The 15,025-nt window shown below is 62.9% G+C and overlaps 2 protein-coding genes across 2 annotated transcripts; both read right to left on the reverse strand.

Moving 5' to 3' along the window:
- Window positions 1-5,692: 5,692 nt before the first annotated feature.
- UCN (urocortin) lies at window positions 5,693-5,998 on the reverse strand. The gene has a single exon (XM_027700285.1). It carries the CDS (start codon window positions 5,996-5,998, stop codon window positions 5,693-5,695), a length of 306 nt encoding a protein of 101 aa, XP_027556086.1.
- Window positions 5,999-9,162: 3,164 nt separating this feature from the next.
- MPV17 (mitochondrial inner membrane protein MPV17) lies at window positions 9,163-11,949 on the reverse strand. Its single transcript, XM_027700292.1, has 6 exons — window positions 11,816-11,949; window positions 11,462-11,554; window positions 11,128-11,223; window positions 9,715-9,747; window positions 9,551-9,603; window positions 9,163-9,474 (listed from the first exon to the last, which is right to left on the reverse strand). The coding sequence occupies exons 1-6, from the start codon at window positions 11,921-11,923 to the stop codon at window positions 9,405-9,407; spliced, it is 453 nt and encodes a 150-aa protein (XP_027556093.1). The 5' UTR covers window positions 11,924-11,949; the 3' UTR covers window positions 9,163-9,404.
- Between the last annotated feature and the right edge of the window lie 3,076 nt (window positions 11,950-15,025).

Genomic DNA, 15,025 nt, shown 5'->3' on the forward strand with positions numbered 1-15,025 from the left:
AGCTGCATTTTACCCCATAATTTCCCTACTGTTATAACTTCTGGAAGTCACTGCAAGTCTTGAATCAAAGTATAATTAGATTATACATCCTATTAATTTTTACAGCCTGATTAAAATTGCATCTCATCATTTTGACAAGATTACAAGCACAGAAACCAGAGTGATTACTTGTGTCTGGAGTGCCATTGTCCACAAATGCAAAACCACAAGGAGTTATCTCATAAGCACCTCCTTTACCAATATACACATGTACAGTTTTCAGGTTTTCATTAAGATGAATCTCAAAATGACAAACATTTTGCTCAGCATTAAGACAACTGATCTTTGATATTGTGTCTTTCATAATTAATCCTTATTGCTCTCATGTAATGCATATATCGACATCAACAGTCTGCCATTTATTTCCATCCTTTTGGGCCCACACTCTGTGCTCCAGAGAGGGGAGTAGAGTTCCCCTGTGATTCAATTTTAAGGCAATGATTGGGTACATTTCATACACCAAAGCACTGTGCATCATTAGCACAAAAGCTGTGGCCATGTTGCTGATGGGATCATGGGGAAAATGGACCAAGTACCACCAGGATTGGAATTTCTTTTCAAATTCAACCCCATTACCCCAAATTACCTTTCAAATTTCCACAGGTGTGGTACCTCCTTCACCTTCCCCTGTGATTGCAGCTGCCATTGGTTGCATCCACGGTGCATTCACAGATGTGAATAGAACTCAGTCTCCTCTCATTTCACCCCCTTCCTGCCCTGGAATCCCTTCCTCTACAGTACTTCCAAAGGGCTCATTACTGCTTTGACTCCAGGAGTGGCACAAATTCTCATGAGACAAAGGTGATGCTCCACCTGAGCCTCTTGGTATAACCTGGATAGTTGCCCCTGATTCATCCTTTCTGCCTTCCCGTTGGACTGTGGGCTCCATGGGGTGTGTCATTCCCAAATCAGCTGTGACAACTTGGACACTTCCTGCACTATTTCTGTTATAAGGCTGGGTCCATTATCTGAAGAAATTTCTTCTGGGATGCCCAATCTGGGTATTATTTCTTTTAACAAACCTTAATCAATGTTCCGCTCTGGTTGGTACAAAGCAGGAAAGCCTCGACCAACCAGAAAAGTGATCAATGAAAACTGATAAATGTTTGCATTGATTACATCTGGGTAATTCCGTGAAATCCATTGGCCAATGTACCCCAGGGCTTATTCCTCACTTTACACTTCCTCCCCATGTTTTCTTTCTTATTTTTGGGTTATCAGCACCGCAAGTTACATATTTTTTTATTACTTTGTCTGCAAAGCCTCGTGTCTTGTGTCCAAAGAAATTCTCTGCTAAAAGCAGTGACACATCTGCTCCCACGTGTGTCCCTTGATGCAGCCTTTTAAGTTGGGTTTCCATCATCCCCTCAGGGACCAAGAGCTGCTCTACGGGTGTTTCCCACCATCCTTCTTTATTTTTAGTACAGTCCTGCTGTTCTGCTCCTTGTTCCTCCCCTTTTGTACAATTTGTTGGAAACGAAACTGCACAGGGTCATGGAACCAACTCTTCTTGGTTTCCCCAATGCAGCTTCTTTCCCTGCTGCATCTGCCCTTTGGTTTCCCTTTACGGGGTCGGGATTTCTTCTCTAGGGCACTTTTAGATTATTGTAACTTTATTTGCTTGAAGAACTGCTTTCACCAGCTTTGCAATTTCAGATCCGTATTTCTCCGAACTTCCCTGCGAGTTCAAAATTTGTCACTCTTCCCAAACTGCTCCACGAGCATGGACAACGCCAAAGGCATGCTTTGAGTCAGTATAAATATTGACTTTCTTTCCTCAGCTCAATTCCAGAGACTGAGTGAGGGCTCTTTTTGTGTTCCCAGTCATGAATTCCACGGGTTGTGAGATGGTCTGAGGGATTTCTTGCCCCCGAAGAAGTTCCTCTCTGCCACACTGACAACACTGACTTTGGTTTTACTAAAGGTCCCTCATTCTGTAACTACAGAACAAGCTGCTCCAGCATCCACTGGAAAATCCATTGTTTCATTCCCCAGCTTACCTGGAACCAAAGGATTGACCAGGGAAATGATGAGAGATGCCTCCGGTCCCCTTCAGTCCAGCCCAATTCTTGCCATAAATCCCATCTCTTCTGATTCTCCCTTCTGCCCGTTTGCAATTCAGGACACTCCTTTCCCCAGTGCCCCTCCTGTCTGCAACAGGCACCCTGATCCTTCTGGAGGGGTGTTGATCCCCACCCTCGCCCCCAAAATCCACCCTCTGCCTCCTCCCTGTCCCTGCATGTTGGTCAGGGCAGCTGACAACGGATTTGGGAACCTCACTCAGCTCTTCTCCTTCCCTTCTCCCTCTTCCCTATTCCCAGACATCACTTGGGAAATAACCACCCTCAGTGCTCCTTCTCTCTTGCTGGATTTCTTTCTAACACCTGGCACGAACTGCCCAAGCAAAAGCCTGTTAAACAGCCCCCTGCTTCCCCCCCTTGCTGGATCTGAGTCCATACCTGGGGGAGCAATCTTACATAAAAATCTTACATGAAAAGCCCTCGGGGACTCCTTTGCTCCCTGCTGCTGTTCATACAACTTGCCAAGGTGTTTTGGTTTCCCCACTCCCTTCTGGATTCCCAACTAAATCCGTTCCTGATACAATTTTAGTGAATCTCACCAGCAGCCTGATTGGAATCCCACTCTGGGTCATTCTTAGGGAGAAGTTCGTCAGGATTTGGAATGCCCTGAACCTGATCCTTCTATTCCCTTAACTCCTCCTTCCCGAGCCTTTTCTAAACCGCCCTCCACTCCTCATGGGGAGACAAATATTTCATTTTGATACTTTGAATTTTCTAAACCACATTTTTTCCTTACTTTACTAATTATTTCTTAAAGTGAAAAGCAAATCTACATCAGGGACTTCATCCCATTTGTTTTGCCTCCTACGAAATAAACATCTGTAAAATCATATTATATTTCAAAGAAATTTCCAGAAAATTTTCACCATCATCTAATTTATATTGAGGCCACCACTGATTAGAGCATCTTTTCAATTTATCTTGAGTCTTACGGCCACCCCCGGATTTATCCAATTCTTCAGGATGTGTCCAAGGGGAGAGCAAAGGGGAAATTTTAAAGAATCAGAGGAACCCATTTCGGTTCCTGCTCCCCAAGCATTAGAACTTTACACTGTTCACCCCTTTGAGCAAACACAGGCACCAGCATTCACTGGTTACAGGTTACAGAACTCTTTTATTGATCAGCACTCAAAGCCCTCTCTGCTGGGTGTCTCTCCCTCCCCACACTGATCCCTCTGCAGGAGCAGCTCTTCCCTCCCTTTGAGCTGGGGGTCTGTTCTGAGGAGGTGCTCAGTGAGTCACTGGTTGTGACCTCCCACTGCTGGAATTACCTTTTCCCCAGGTGCTGCCCAGCCCTGCTGACAACACTCCTGGTGCTTCTCACCCAGGCAGCCCATTCCTCTTGGAGTGGTCTTCCTTTTTCCCTTAAAAGAGAAGATTAGCCAAGCCTACAAGGTCCATGGTGTTATTGCTTGATCACAACTGTCCAGCTGCAGCTGCTGAAGGACATGAAGGACCACGAACCCCTCGGTGGTGACGCTGAGCTGGGGAGGTGGCAGCGGCACCTTTTCCCAGCAGATCCAGGTGAGCAGCAGCTCCCTGGGTGGGGGGATCCACGGAGCAGGAGGGGCTGTGGATGCAGGATCTGGTCAGGCTGGGGCTCCCCGGGGCGAGGAGGGTGTGACCTCTGCAGCCCAGGGAGGGGGCCCAGGGATGCTGGAGGGACTGGGGCACCTGCTGCAAAAGAAGGGACTGGGATGGTCGGGGGGGTTGAATCCATGTAAATACTTGCCTGATGGGAGGGAAAGAAGAGGGAACTGGGCTCTTCTCAGTGGAGCCCCATGACAGGACCAGAGACAACTGGCACAAACCGGCCTCCAAAGGTTTGGGGTATTTTTGGAGCCCTCCCACACCCAGCCCTGCTCATCAGGGTTGGCTGAAGTGGAGTGTCCAGGTCAGTGCCCCATCCAATATGAATACCTCCAAGGAGTAATTGTCCCAGTACAATCCTTCTTGCACGGCCTCCCAGCTCCAGGGCCCTCATGCCATAGTGGAATTTGCCCTTTCAAGCCCCAGTGGACACAGCACAAGCAGCTGGAGTAGGGGCTGGAGTGGGGGATCTCCCCAGGTCCCTTCCAGCTGCAGCCAAGCCTCAAGCTCCTTCCCAAAGGCCTCCTGGCATTCCTCAGCTCCCTCATCCCTTGGAGCTGCCTCCTACCAGAGCCATCTGGTCACTGAAAGCGGCTCGCTCAAAATCCAGGGGCTGCACCCCCTGCCTGCACCCCTCTGCCTGCACCCCTCTGCCTGCTCTCCTGCCTGCCCCGGGCACCGACCTCCTCTGCCATCACATCCCCAGGCAGCCCTTCCCAGGCCCCCCTCCCAAAAACACCCCTCCCTGCTCCAGCCCTGCCTCGCTGCCCCTCCAGCATGGAGTGGGACGTTACCACGGAATTTTCAGCTGGTTTAGATGGGAAGGGACCACCCAGTCCCACCCACCACCACAGGCAGGGACACCTTCCACAGACAGGGCTGGAGGTCCTGGTGAGGAACAGGGTCACCCACGGGGAGGCTGAACCTCCCCCAGCTGCCTCAGAAGGTTTCATCCCTGTCCTCTTGGTTGGGGGCGTGAAACACAGCCCACCACCCCACCACAGTGTCCCCCTCCCTGCCCTGCCCTGCTCAGCAGCACCGTGTGTCCCACAGAGGTGCCCCCCACCCCTGGTGCTCCTGAATGGGTGGCCCTGTCCCCCCAGGAAGGGCCCGTGTCTGTCCCTCCCCCAGCCCCACCAGCCATCCCAGGGTGGAGCTGCTTCACCCACTCACATCCCCACCGGCCCACGGGTGGGTGCAGACACTGTGCCCAGCTCACTGGTGAGGAGGACCCACTGCTCCCAACACTCTGTGCCCTCTGCTTCCCACTGCTGCCACACCTGAGGGTCTGGGAGCATCTTCTCTCCCCAGAGACAACAATCTCATGCCCTGACCCGGGAACACACACAGCCCCAGCCCCAGTGCTGGTGGGTTTGTGCTGCCAGCCCAGCTGCTGCCACCCAGCCCCGGCCCAGCTCATCCTGTTCCCTGTTCCTGGTGAGCCCTTTCCCCATTCCCAGTGAGTGCATTCCCCATTCCCGCTGAGCCTGTTCCCCCATTCCTAGTGAACCCATTCCCCCACTTCCAATGAGTCTGTTTCCCCATTCCTGGTGAGCCCCTTCCTCAATCCCAGTGAGCCTATTCCCCCATTCCCTGTTCCTGGTGAGCCCGTTCCCCATCCCCTGTGAGTCCATTCCCCATTCCCGGTGAGCCCATCTCCCATTCCCAGTGAGCCCGTTCCCAGTTTTCCAGCCCCTGGCCCGGCACAGCCCCAGCTGCCCCCGCCCCGCACTTGCTCACGCCTCGGGTTTCCACCACGTTTTATTACAAAATCGGTGCAGGACCGTCCCGGGGCCGGTTCCGCTCCCACCCGCCCCAGCGCCGGGGCCGAGGCGGGTGCAGCCGGTGCCGGTGTCGGTGCCGGTGCGTTTGCCGGTGAGGCGCCGGGCGCCCCGCAGCGCAGAGGCCGAGGCGGTGGCCGGAGGCCGGTGCAGACCCGGTGTTCCGGGGGTTCCCGGGGGGCCCGGCGGTCCCGGGGGGGTTCAGCGCCCCACGGCGTCGAGGATGCGGCGATTGGAGTCGGCGCGGGCGCGCTGGCTCTGGGCGCGGGCGAGGAGCAGGAGGTGCCGTAGGAGGTGGAAGGTGAGGTCGATGGAAAGCGGCGGCTCGTCCCGCCGCCCTCTCCACTGCCCCGGGGCCGGCGGCGCCAGCGGCGGCCAGAGCGGGCGGCCCCGATCCCCGATCCCGGCCGCGGCCGCCGGGACGGAGCCGTCGGTGGTGGCGGGGAGGGCGGCGACGGGCGGCGAGCGGGCGAGCAGCAGCAGGAGAGTGAGCAGCGCCCGCCGCATCCTCGGTCCCTCCGAACCTGCGAGTCCGGGGGCTCAGCGCCGCGGCAGAGACCGGGGCGGCTGCGGGGGCTCGACGGGAACCGCGTCCCCGGCGGCGCGGGGACCACCCCGGGCGCGGTGCCCCCATCCCGCCCGGCCGCCCCGTCCCATCCCCGCTGCGCCTCCCCGGTGCTGTCCCCGCCCGGTGCCCGAGCCCCGGCCCGTACCCGGTGCGCTGTGCCCGTCCCCTGTTGCTGCCGGTGCTGGCGGCGGAGCGAGCGCGGTCCGTCCCGCGGGAGCTGAGCCGGCGGCGCGGCCCGGGGGTTATATCGGCCCCGGAGCCCGGGCTGACGTCAGCGCACGGGGCGGCGGGGGGCGGGAGCGGGGGGGCGGGAGCGGGGGGCACCGGGGCGGCGGGACGGGGCCGCGGGGCAGCGGGTCCCCGGCGCCGGGGCGGACCGTGCTCTCCCCGCTCTCGGGGGCCGCCGCTCCGGTTCCGTTCCGGCGCCCGCCAAAGGGGCTCGGCGGTGCCGCGGCCGGTGCCAGCAGGTGCCTTGGGTCGTGCTGTCCCCCGCTCCCCCGGTTCCCTCGCTCCCTCTCCCGGCTCTGCTGCCCCCCCCCGCCAGCCCCGTTCTCCGCCGCTGTCCGCGGTGCTGAACGACCGGGACGCGCCGTGGAGCTGTACCGGTGAGCTCCCGGTGAGCTGTACCGGTGAGCTGTACCGGTGAGCTCCCGGTGAGATCTCCCGGTGAGCTGTATTGGGCTGAGCCGTGGCTCCTCGCCGCCGGACCCCCGCGTTACCGGGCCGAGCGGCCGCCTCGAGCAGCGGCGTCCCGATCAGGGAACGCGGGCGGCGGCAGGGGGGGAATCCCTGGGCGTGGGGGGGACGTTCCGGGCACCGGCAACTCCGGGACAGGACGGTCACGGGCGGGGGACCCCCGGCCTGTCTGTGGCCCCGTGCCCCGGGCAGAGCGGGTGCTGCCGAGGAGCAGGAGCTGCAGACCCCGAAGCGCAGCGGCAGCACCGGCCAAGTCCTGTGAGTCATAGAGCGGAGACACCGGAGTCGGCAGCGGCGTGCTCGATGCAGGGTGTTCCGATGGGGCACCGGCGCCGCTGCCAAACGGTGAGGTGGCTGCTGGTGCCTCGTATCGCTGCTGGCAGCCCCCCTGAGTGCACCACACGCTGCTGGCAGACCCCCGAGTGCACCACAGCACTGCCAGCAGACCCCCGAGTGCTTCACACTGCTGCTGGCAGACCCCCGAGTGCACCACAGAACTGCCAGCAGACCCCTGAGTGCAGACCCCCCTAACCCCAACTGCAGCCAAGCCAACACCCAGAACTGACACTGGTGCAGGTGCCCAGCTGGGCCCAGACTGGGCTCCTTCCACAGCACCAGTGTCGGGCAGATCCGGGGGCAGGGGCTCAGTCTGGCCCCTTGCACGGTGTGTCCCACACCGGGCGGCACAGGGGCAGTGGGGCACAGCCCTGCTGGCAGCGAGGCAGCACACGGTGCCGTGCCCCCGTGACATGATCCGGCGTGAAGGCTGGCACTCGGCACAGCTTCCCACAGCGGCAGGGCACAGCCCTCAGCAGGGGCTGGGCTCAGGCAGCCTTGGCAGCCCCGTGCCATGGGGCAGCTACTCCTGGGGACAAGTGGCTCACGCCACGTGGCTCATGCCACGCTTGCAGCTCACTCACTGCTGACAACCCAGAGCCTCCTGTACCCCCAGACAGAGCTGCAAGGGGTGCCTCGGGACTGCAAAGTCCTGCCACCCACAGCACCCACCCCACACGCTGGAGAGAGCCTGGGCCAAGCCCACACCAGGCTCGAGGTCCCCCTGAGGCCCTGGTGCCATCCATGCACGGTTCCATCGCCTGGCCCCAGCCCTGTGCTGCTCTCCCGACCGCTGCTGGGGCTGCAGCCACAACCCCTTCCCATCCCTCACCCCTCAGGTGAGGGCCAGCAGCTGGGTGGGCTCTGTGGCCCCATCCCCAGATGGGTGCACAGGAGCAGGATTCAGCTCCTCTATGCTTTGGGTTGTACTCACCTGCCTAGAGTGGCCCCAAAGCCCAGGCCAGCCCAGGGCAGGAGTGTGAAGGTGAGGGAGGAAGGATAGATGGTGCATCCTCTCCATAAGGGCCATGCTGGCAGCCCACAGAACCCGGCTGGTGCCAGCACCAAGGGGATGGTTCCTTTGAGCTGCCTGGGGCTGCCACAGTGAGACCAAAGGGGGCTGGGGCTCAAGGCCCTGCGGGGGTGAGTGAACCACCACGATCCTACCAGCTCCACTCAAAGCCCCTGGCTGGGACGTGCTGTGTGAGCTGGGTTGTGTCTGCTCGCTCCTGGTGAAGGGTGAGCACGGACACACATCCCCACGGGGCAGCAGTGCTGGTGGCAGCAGCCCTGTCCCAGCCCCAGCTTCAGCCCCACTCCCCACCCTTCCCACAGCCCCCCAGGATGCACAGCCCTGCACCGAGCACACCCTGGCCCTGCAAGGACTCTGCACCCAGCGCTGGAAGCCCGGCACCATTCACCTTGTCCCACTGTTCTGTAGCAGTGAGGGCACTGTCACAGCCCATGGAACAGCTGCAGTGGAACCTGGTGACCCCCTAAGCCACCACCCACCCTCTGCTGGAGCCCCCTCTCCTCACCCAGTCACTGGGGCAGCTCACCCCATCAGCCTGCGGCCCAAAGCCCCACACTCAGTGCCTTGGGACAAGGCAGAGCGGAGCCGTTGATCTGTAACACAGGAATGGTCGCTCTGGAACTGCTTCTGCAGGGCCCGGAGGGGTTGCTGGGCCACGAGCCTGAGGGCCACGGGAATCGAGAGTGAAAAACACCATTTATTGGTGCTCTGACTGTCTGCAGCAGAGTCACACCAAACCCCATTTTCAGGGGAAGCACCCCCAGCCTGCAGTGACCCCAGCTCTGTGCCCATGGTACTGCCAGCCCAGGGCCAGCCCCGGCCCTGTGGCACTCCCACTCCTTCCTCCTCCAGGGATGTGCCATGAGGAAGGGCAGAGTGATGCCCGGGGCAGGAGGACTCTGTGCAGGCAGGGGCCAGGAGAGGGTTGAGCATGGATGGAGCAACACATTGCAGGCAGAGCTGCCACACGGCACAGCCAGAGCTGGAGCCGGAGCTGGAGCCGGAGCCAGAGCCACTCCAGGCCTCTGGAGCTGGAGCCAGAGCCACTCCAGGCCTGTCTCGGGGTGTCCTGGCACCATCTTCTCCCCAGTGTGTCCCTGGGGCAGTGGGGGCCGTGGCGACGGTGTCTCCCCAAGGAGAGAGTGGGACAGCTGCTGCCAGCACTCTGCCTGTCTCAGCCTGTCCACAGCCACAGGCTGAGCCCCCTCAAAGGGCTCCCGAGGTGCAGCAGGGTCAGGCAGCGCACGGGCTGGGGACGGGGGTGGGACACGGCTTCTGCCTCACATCCGATTTGCCTTCCAGGAGAGGTAGCAGTTCCAGACGATGGCAACGCACTGGACAACAGCCAGCCTGGGGACAGAGGGGACAGGGTCCACAGCCGCTGGCTCAGGGGGCCAGAGGCTGGGGGCCAGAGCCACGACACTACCTGTGCTGCAGGGGCACGAAGTAGAAGTTTGCAATCTGCACGGGTGGCCAGATCTGGGCAGAGAAGGGGAGAGCAGTGAGGGGCCCTGGCAGCGCCTGTGCCCCAGCCCACCCTCGCCTGGCACTTGGGGACAGGGACAGGGACACAGACCCGCCAGCACTCACACAGTAGTTGGTCACCAGGGCGTCTGTGTAGTCCTGCAAGAGAAAGGAGGTCTGAGCACACAGAGGGCCCCCATCCCCACTACGGGGCACAGAGCCCCCACAGCCCTGCCCGTGTCCCCCACAGCTGTGCCCATGGGCAGCCACAACCGCCCTGTCCCCACTGAGAATCCTCTGTGCCACAGCCAGGGCACACGGGCAGGCAGCTCCTCTCCCCGGTGTGGGCTGTGAGCCCCTGTTCAGCCCCGCAACCCCCGGGCCCCTCCCAGGCACCCTGGGGCAGGGATGGAGACGGGCGCTGAGCCAGGGTATCCATCCCGGGAGCCCGAGGCGCTGTCCTTCCTGTCCTGGCGCTGCAGCCGCGGCCGTGCCGCATCCCTGCCCCACGGCAGCAGGACGAGTCCCTCATCCCGCCTGGCCGTGACTCAGCCAGGAGCCCGGGCTCCTCCTGGTGCTGGCTGGCGGCCCAGGACGGGGCGAGCGGGCACAGGGTGATGGATGCTCTGCTGACGCTTCCTCTGCGTTGGGAAAGGCGGATGCGCCCCAAGCCAGGGGTGAAGGTGCTGCCAGCACCGCTGCCCGGGTCCCAGCCCAGCCACCCCCTCCACGGCAGCTGGGACCTACGGCTTGCAGGAATCACCCACCACGGCGGGATGCTTTGGGGGAGCTGAAGCAAGATCCAAGGCACCAGCTGGTCTGGATGCAGCAGGAGCGGATGGACAAGAGCTCGTGGGGTGCTGCCTGTACCCAGGACCTCTCCACATGTGCCTCCGGGGTGCCTCGGAGCACCCCACACCCTGGCTGTGGCTCATGCAGAGCTTGGAGAAAGCAGAGGCGACACAATCCTGCCCCGGGATCTGCTCCCTGCACCCCAGGGCAGGACGAGGGGCACGCACTGGCAGCCCAGCAGAGCTCCAGCCCAGGGCAGCGGGTCCGGCTGGGCTGGGGCCCGTCACACGCAGCCCTGGCAGCGGTGCACGAGGCTGCTGCTGCCACCCCTGCCAGCCAGGCGACCACCCCGGCGAACCTCGTCCCGCGGCGGGCGGGCACCCCCTCCCCGGTGACTCACTCTGGACACGCTGACTCAGCGCCCGCACTGGTTTCCAGCAATTACTGCCAGTGGGAGCCATCCCGGTAATGGCTCTGGAGACCCAGCCAGGAGCAGGGCCGGATGGCACGCAGGAGCCCGTGGCATCTGTGCCCGGCACGGGTGGGACCCTGGTGCCACACCACAGGAACGGCCGTGGTGCCAGAACCCACAAGACTGAGAGCACCGGGCACATGATGCCCCCAGGGCCCTCGGACCCAGCGCCTAGGTATGGGAACGGCCAGGAAAGGGAGCAGCCGCCAGGGCCAGTGCACCAGGAGGGCCCCTCTGGTTCCCCAGGGCCCCCCCATCCACCCCAGGGCACATACCTGCTGGATCTTGGACCAGTTATCCTGCACTGACAGCCCGTTCGTGGCCCCTGTGATGGCCAGGAAGCAGCCAAGGAAACACGGGGCGAAGCCCCCCTGTGAGAGAGGAGCCGGGGCCAGTGTCCGGGGGCTTGTGGTGCCTGGAGCTGGGCTGGCCATGGGCAGCCCCTGCGACCCTGCCCACCCCAACCCTCCACCACGGCGGGGCTTGGCTCAGCTCGGGCACAGGGGTTCGTGGAACGGGATGGAGATTTGCCACAGGAATATGGCTGCACCCATCACCCCATCCTGCTGCTCCAGCCCCATGTGACACCCTCACCCACGTCACACCAACCTGGTCCAGAACCATCTTCTTGACAGCCACGACTTTTGTGTTCCCCGGGACGAGCCGATCCAGGATCCTGTACCAGCTGCCCACGACGGGGCCCTGCAGGAGCCAGGAGGTGAGGAGTAGCACCTGCCCTCGCTAGCCAAGGGGGCTCCAGAGCTGGTTATACGGGCCCAAGACTACCAGGATGGGCTTGTCCTGCCTCCGACTGGGCTGTGCCGCCGTGCTCCAGGGGAGCAGCCCTGCCCACAGCTCCCAGAGGTGGCACCAGGATGTCCCAGCTCACACTGGGGGGCAACACGACCCCACCCTGACGAAAGAGCCCCCGATCCCACCCCATCCTGCCGTGCTGGCACTCACCACGAAGCAGAAGCCAATGGCCATCATTTTCAGGGTGCGGGGGCCATGGTGCCCACGCAGCCCCCGCCGCTCCACCAGCTGCTGTGCGATCACATCCCCAGCTCCCATGAGGGCCCCTGCGACCAGCACAGCCCGTTCAGGTGGGCAAGACCCCCCTGTGCCCTGCCCATGGCTGGGCCCCCCGCCCCAGTGCTGCTGCTGCTGCTGCTGCTCCTCTGCCCTGGGATGGATGCCTGAGCCTGCTCTGGCCCCGCCGGCTCCATCCCAGCTGCAGCTCCTCAGTGCCTGCACTGAACCCTGCTGAGCACCTCTGGCCAAAAGGGTGCCCAACTGCACCTCCTCCTGGTGCCCTGGGCACGGGGCTGACCTGCTGTGAAAGACTGATTAACACCCGTCACCCGGGGCCTGTGGTGCCTGTGGCTCTCAGGACAGTCCATCCGGCTGCTGCCTGTGCTCCCCGCCACGGCCTCTCCTGAGCCTCTCCCAAACCTCCCCCTGCGCACCGGGCAGGCTCTGCCGACTGTGATCCCTCCCTGGAGAGCCATTCTCTGCCCGTGGCTCTGCCAGCAGCCAGGACACGCAGGATGTGCTCCCCACTGCCCGGGCTGCCCCAGCCCCTCGCTGTGGCCGGCTGCTGGCACGGCTCCCTGGCCCTGTTTCCAGATCAGTGTCCCCGGTGGGATGCTGCCTGGCTGGGCCTCTGGCAGCTCCTGCTCCATTCTACACCCCTGACCCCTTCGACGCAACTTGGCTGGCCCGGTGCTGCCCCCCGGCCCCAGCACTGCTCCCCCTGGCCCTGGCAGCTCCTGCTCACTCCCCCCGCTCCTCCTGGGACAGTTCCCAGGCAGCTCTTCAGCCCCACTGCTGCTCTGCTCTGAACTTGGAAGCCCTGAGCCCAGCAAGCCCTTGGCCCGGGGAGCACCAGCCTCAGCACTCCCCATCCCAGCAGCCCCTGTCACGGCCAGCTCAGGCCCAGCCCTATCCCAGGGGCTCCATGAGCAGTTCATGGGGAACCAGGGCCCTGCTCCCTCTCCCAACACCACGCCACGTGGCCCCCAGAGCCCACAGGCAGGGCAAGCCCGGGCTCTACAGCCCCATGGAGGCCCCAAGCACCTCCTGCTGCCGCCTCACAGGCTCCATCTCCCACCCTGGACCAGCCCCAGGGTTTGGGGCTCTGTCCCCCAGCCCAGAGCCCTTCGCTCCCACCCGTGATGGCAGGGCAGCCCCGCCAGCCCACGGGCTGCAGCAGCACAGGGGAGGGGGTGGCAGCAGGAGCAGGATTCCAGCCCAGCACAGGCAGAGCGCCGGCTGCTCCCGCAGGCAGCATTCCCGGGAGCTGGTGCCGGGGCACGATGCTCACGGAGAACACGCAGCCGTGGCACTGCCGTTACTCATCCAGCGCCGAAGGCTCCGGGCACGGTGCCCAGCGGTGACAAAGCTGTGCTGGGGGAACAGACCTGTGTCTGCCCGGGCCTGGGGTGCAGCTGGATCCAGTCCCTCACGATAACTTTGGCACCAGCGCTTGCCCAGGGGGACACGGCTGCGCGGGGCTGGAGCCTGCAGCCGGGCCAAGCCCAGAGCCAGGGTGCCCAGCTGACCCCCAGGCCGTTGCTGCCACGACCAGAGGATTCTGAATGGGGCCCGAACCTAAGTAGGGCACCGCCTGTATCCCCACGGCATCACCACGGGGCTGCTCTCCACAGGCAGGGAGGGACAGCGAGGTCACGGCTGTGGGCACGTGCTGCTGCCCGCTGTGCCCGGGCCCTGCCGGCAGCCTGGCCTGGGGCCCGGGATGCAGGAGGCAAAGCCCTGCCCGACCCCGTGCTCCTCGGACAGCAGCTCGGGCGGTGAGCACGGCTGGATGCAGCAGGCACAGCCAACTGCCAGCAGCTCCCTGGCCCGGCCCCAGCTGGCAGCACCGGGGGCTCCGGGAGCAGCAAGGGAAAGCAGGGCTGGAGGCTGGAATGTATCTGGCCCGGGAGCTGCATGGAGCCACAAGAGAGGGGCCAAGCCCAGCCGTGAATGGGGGTCTGAGAGCAGGAACACTCGGCCCCAGCAGTGCTGCCCCAGCCCGGAGGGAATGGCCGTGCCCCCTCAGCTGGGCCTGGGAACCTGCCACAGGCAGGGAGAGCCCAGCCCGAGGGCAGAGCCTCTTCTGGGCCGGGGGAACCACAGAGCACCCACAGAGCAGCCGTGCCCCCCACGGCACAGCCCTGTGCCCCTGGGGGCTCGTGGGGCCCAGAGGGACTGGGGGGCTGTGTGCTATGGCAGGGCCAGCTCTGACACAAAGCAGCAACAGGCAGAACAGGGCTGGAGCCAGCCCAGGGCCACACTGAGCCTGCACAGCAGCAGGCAGGGGCCGGGGGGGAATGGGCAGGGCTGGCCCTGGGCAGCCCTCCCAGCTCCACCCTGGCCTCTCGCCAGGCACCAGGGGATGTGCGGCCAGCAGTGCCCAGCAATTGACTCCATCACATCCCATAAAAATACCAGCGGGAGCAGCGAGGCGGCCTGGCAGGGCCCCAGCAGCTGGGCAGGGGGGCACCTGGGGGCAGCAGGGCCAAGGGCCGGTGGCTGCACCGTGAGGGGAGGCCCCGGCTCAGCAGGGCACCCCCTGACCAAGGGGTTATGCTTTCCCAGCCTCCTGGGTTGGTGGCTTGGGAGCAGCAGGACAGGGGGAGCAGCAGGACGACGGGAAGGCTGCGAGCAGGGGGTGCAGCAGGGAGCACACAGGGACACCCTGCTCCCAGCCAGCAGTGCCACATGGCCCCTGCATGGCCCCAAGCACACCCAGCACAGGCAGGATGGGCTCTCCCACCACCCAGCCACAGTCCCAGGTGGACTGGGGGGGACAAGAAGGGCAGTAGGTGGCGGGGGACAGAGGTGCCTGGTGTTCAGGGCTTCGAGTGCCTGGGGCAGCAGAGCTGCCGGCCAGTGCCGGGGCAGATTTACGGCACTTCCCAGCCCTGCAAGCAGCAGCACCGTCAGGGAAATTCAGGGCAGGGCCCTGGGAGCTTCTGCCCAGGGAGCACCTCTGTGCCTTCGCCCGAGTGCTGGCACACACCCAGGGGGTGCTGAGACCCTGCAGGGGGGCTGCAGCCCACTGAACCCCCAGTGCCACAGCCCCAGAACCCCCAAGGCAGCCTCCCCCCCCCCGGGCCTGGGGGGGCGGAGTCCTTGAGCCGCGGAAGACCCTTCTTAGGCCCCTATTAA

The sequence above is a fragment of the Neopelma chrysocephalum genome, unplaced genomic scaffold, assembly GCF_003984885.1.
Source record: "Neopelma chrysocephalum unplaced genomic scaffold, ASM398488v2 Primary Assembly neopelma1_144, whole genome shotgun sequence".
In the NCBI taxonomy this organism is placed as follows: domain Eukaryota; kingdom Metazoa; phylum Chordata; class Aves; order Passeriformes; family Pipridae; genus Neopelma; species Neopelma chrysocephalum.

Bases quoted from the DNA above. Each gene is read 5' to 3' on its own strand.
- MPV17 (XM_027700292.1), bottom strand. From the start codon at position 11,923: ATGGGAGCTGGGGATGTGATCGCACAGCAGCTGGTGGAGCGGCGGGGG. The intron at 9,748-11,127 runs GTATGTGCCCTG...TTTCTCTTGCAG, and splicing joins ACTGGTCCAAGATCCAGCAG to GACTACACAGACGCCCTGGT. The intron at 9,604-9,714 runs GTGAGTGCTGGC...TTCTCTGCCCAG, and splicing joins CCCTGGTGACCAACTACTGT to ATCTGGCCACCCGTGCAGAT.
- UCN (XM_027700285.1), bottom strand. From the start codon at position 5,998: ATGCGGCGGGCGCTGCTCACTCTCCTGCTGCTGCTCGCCCGCTCGCCG.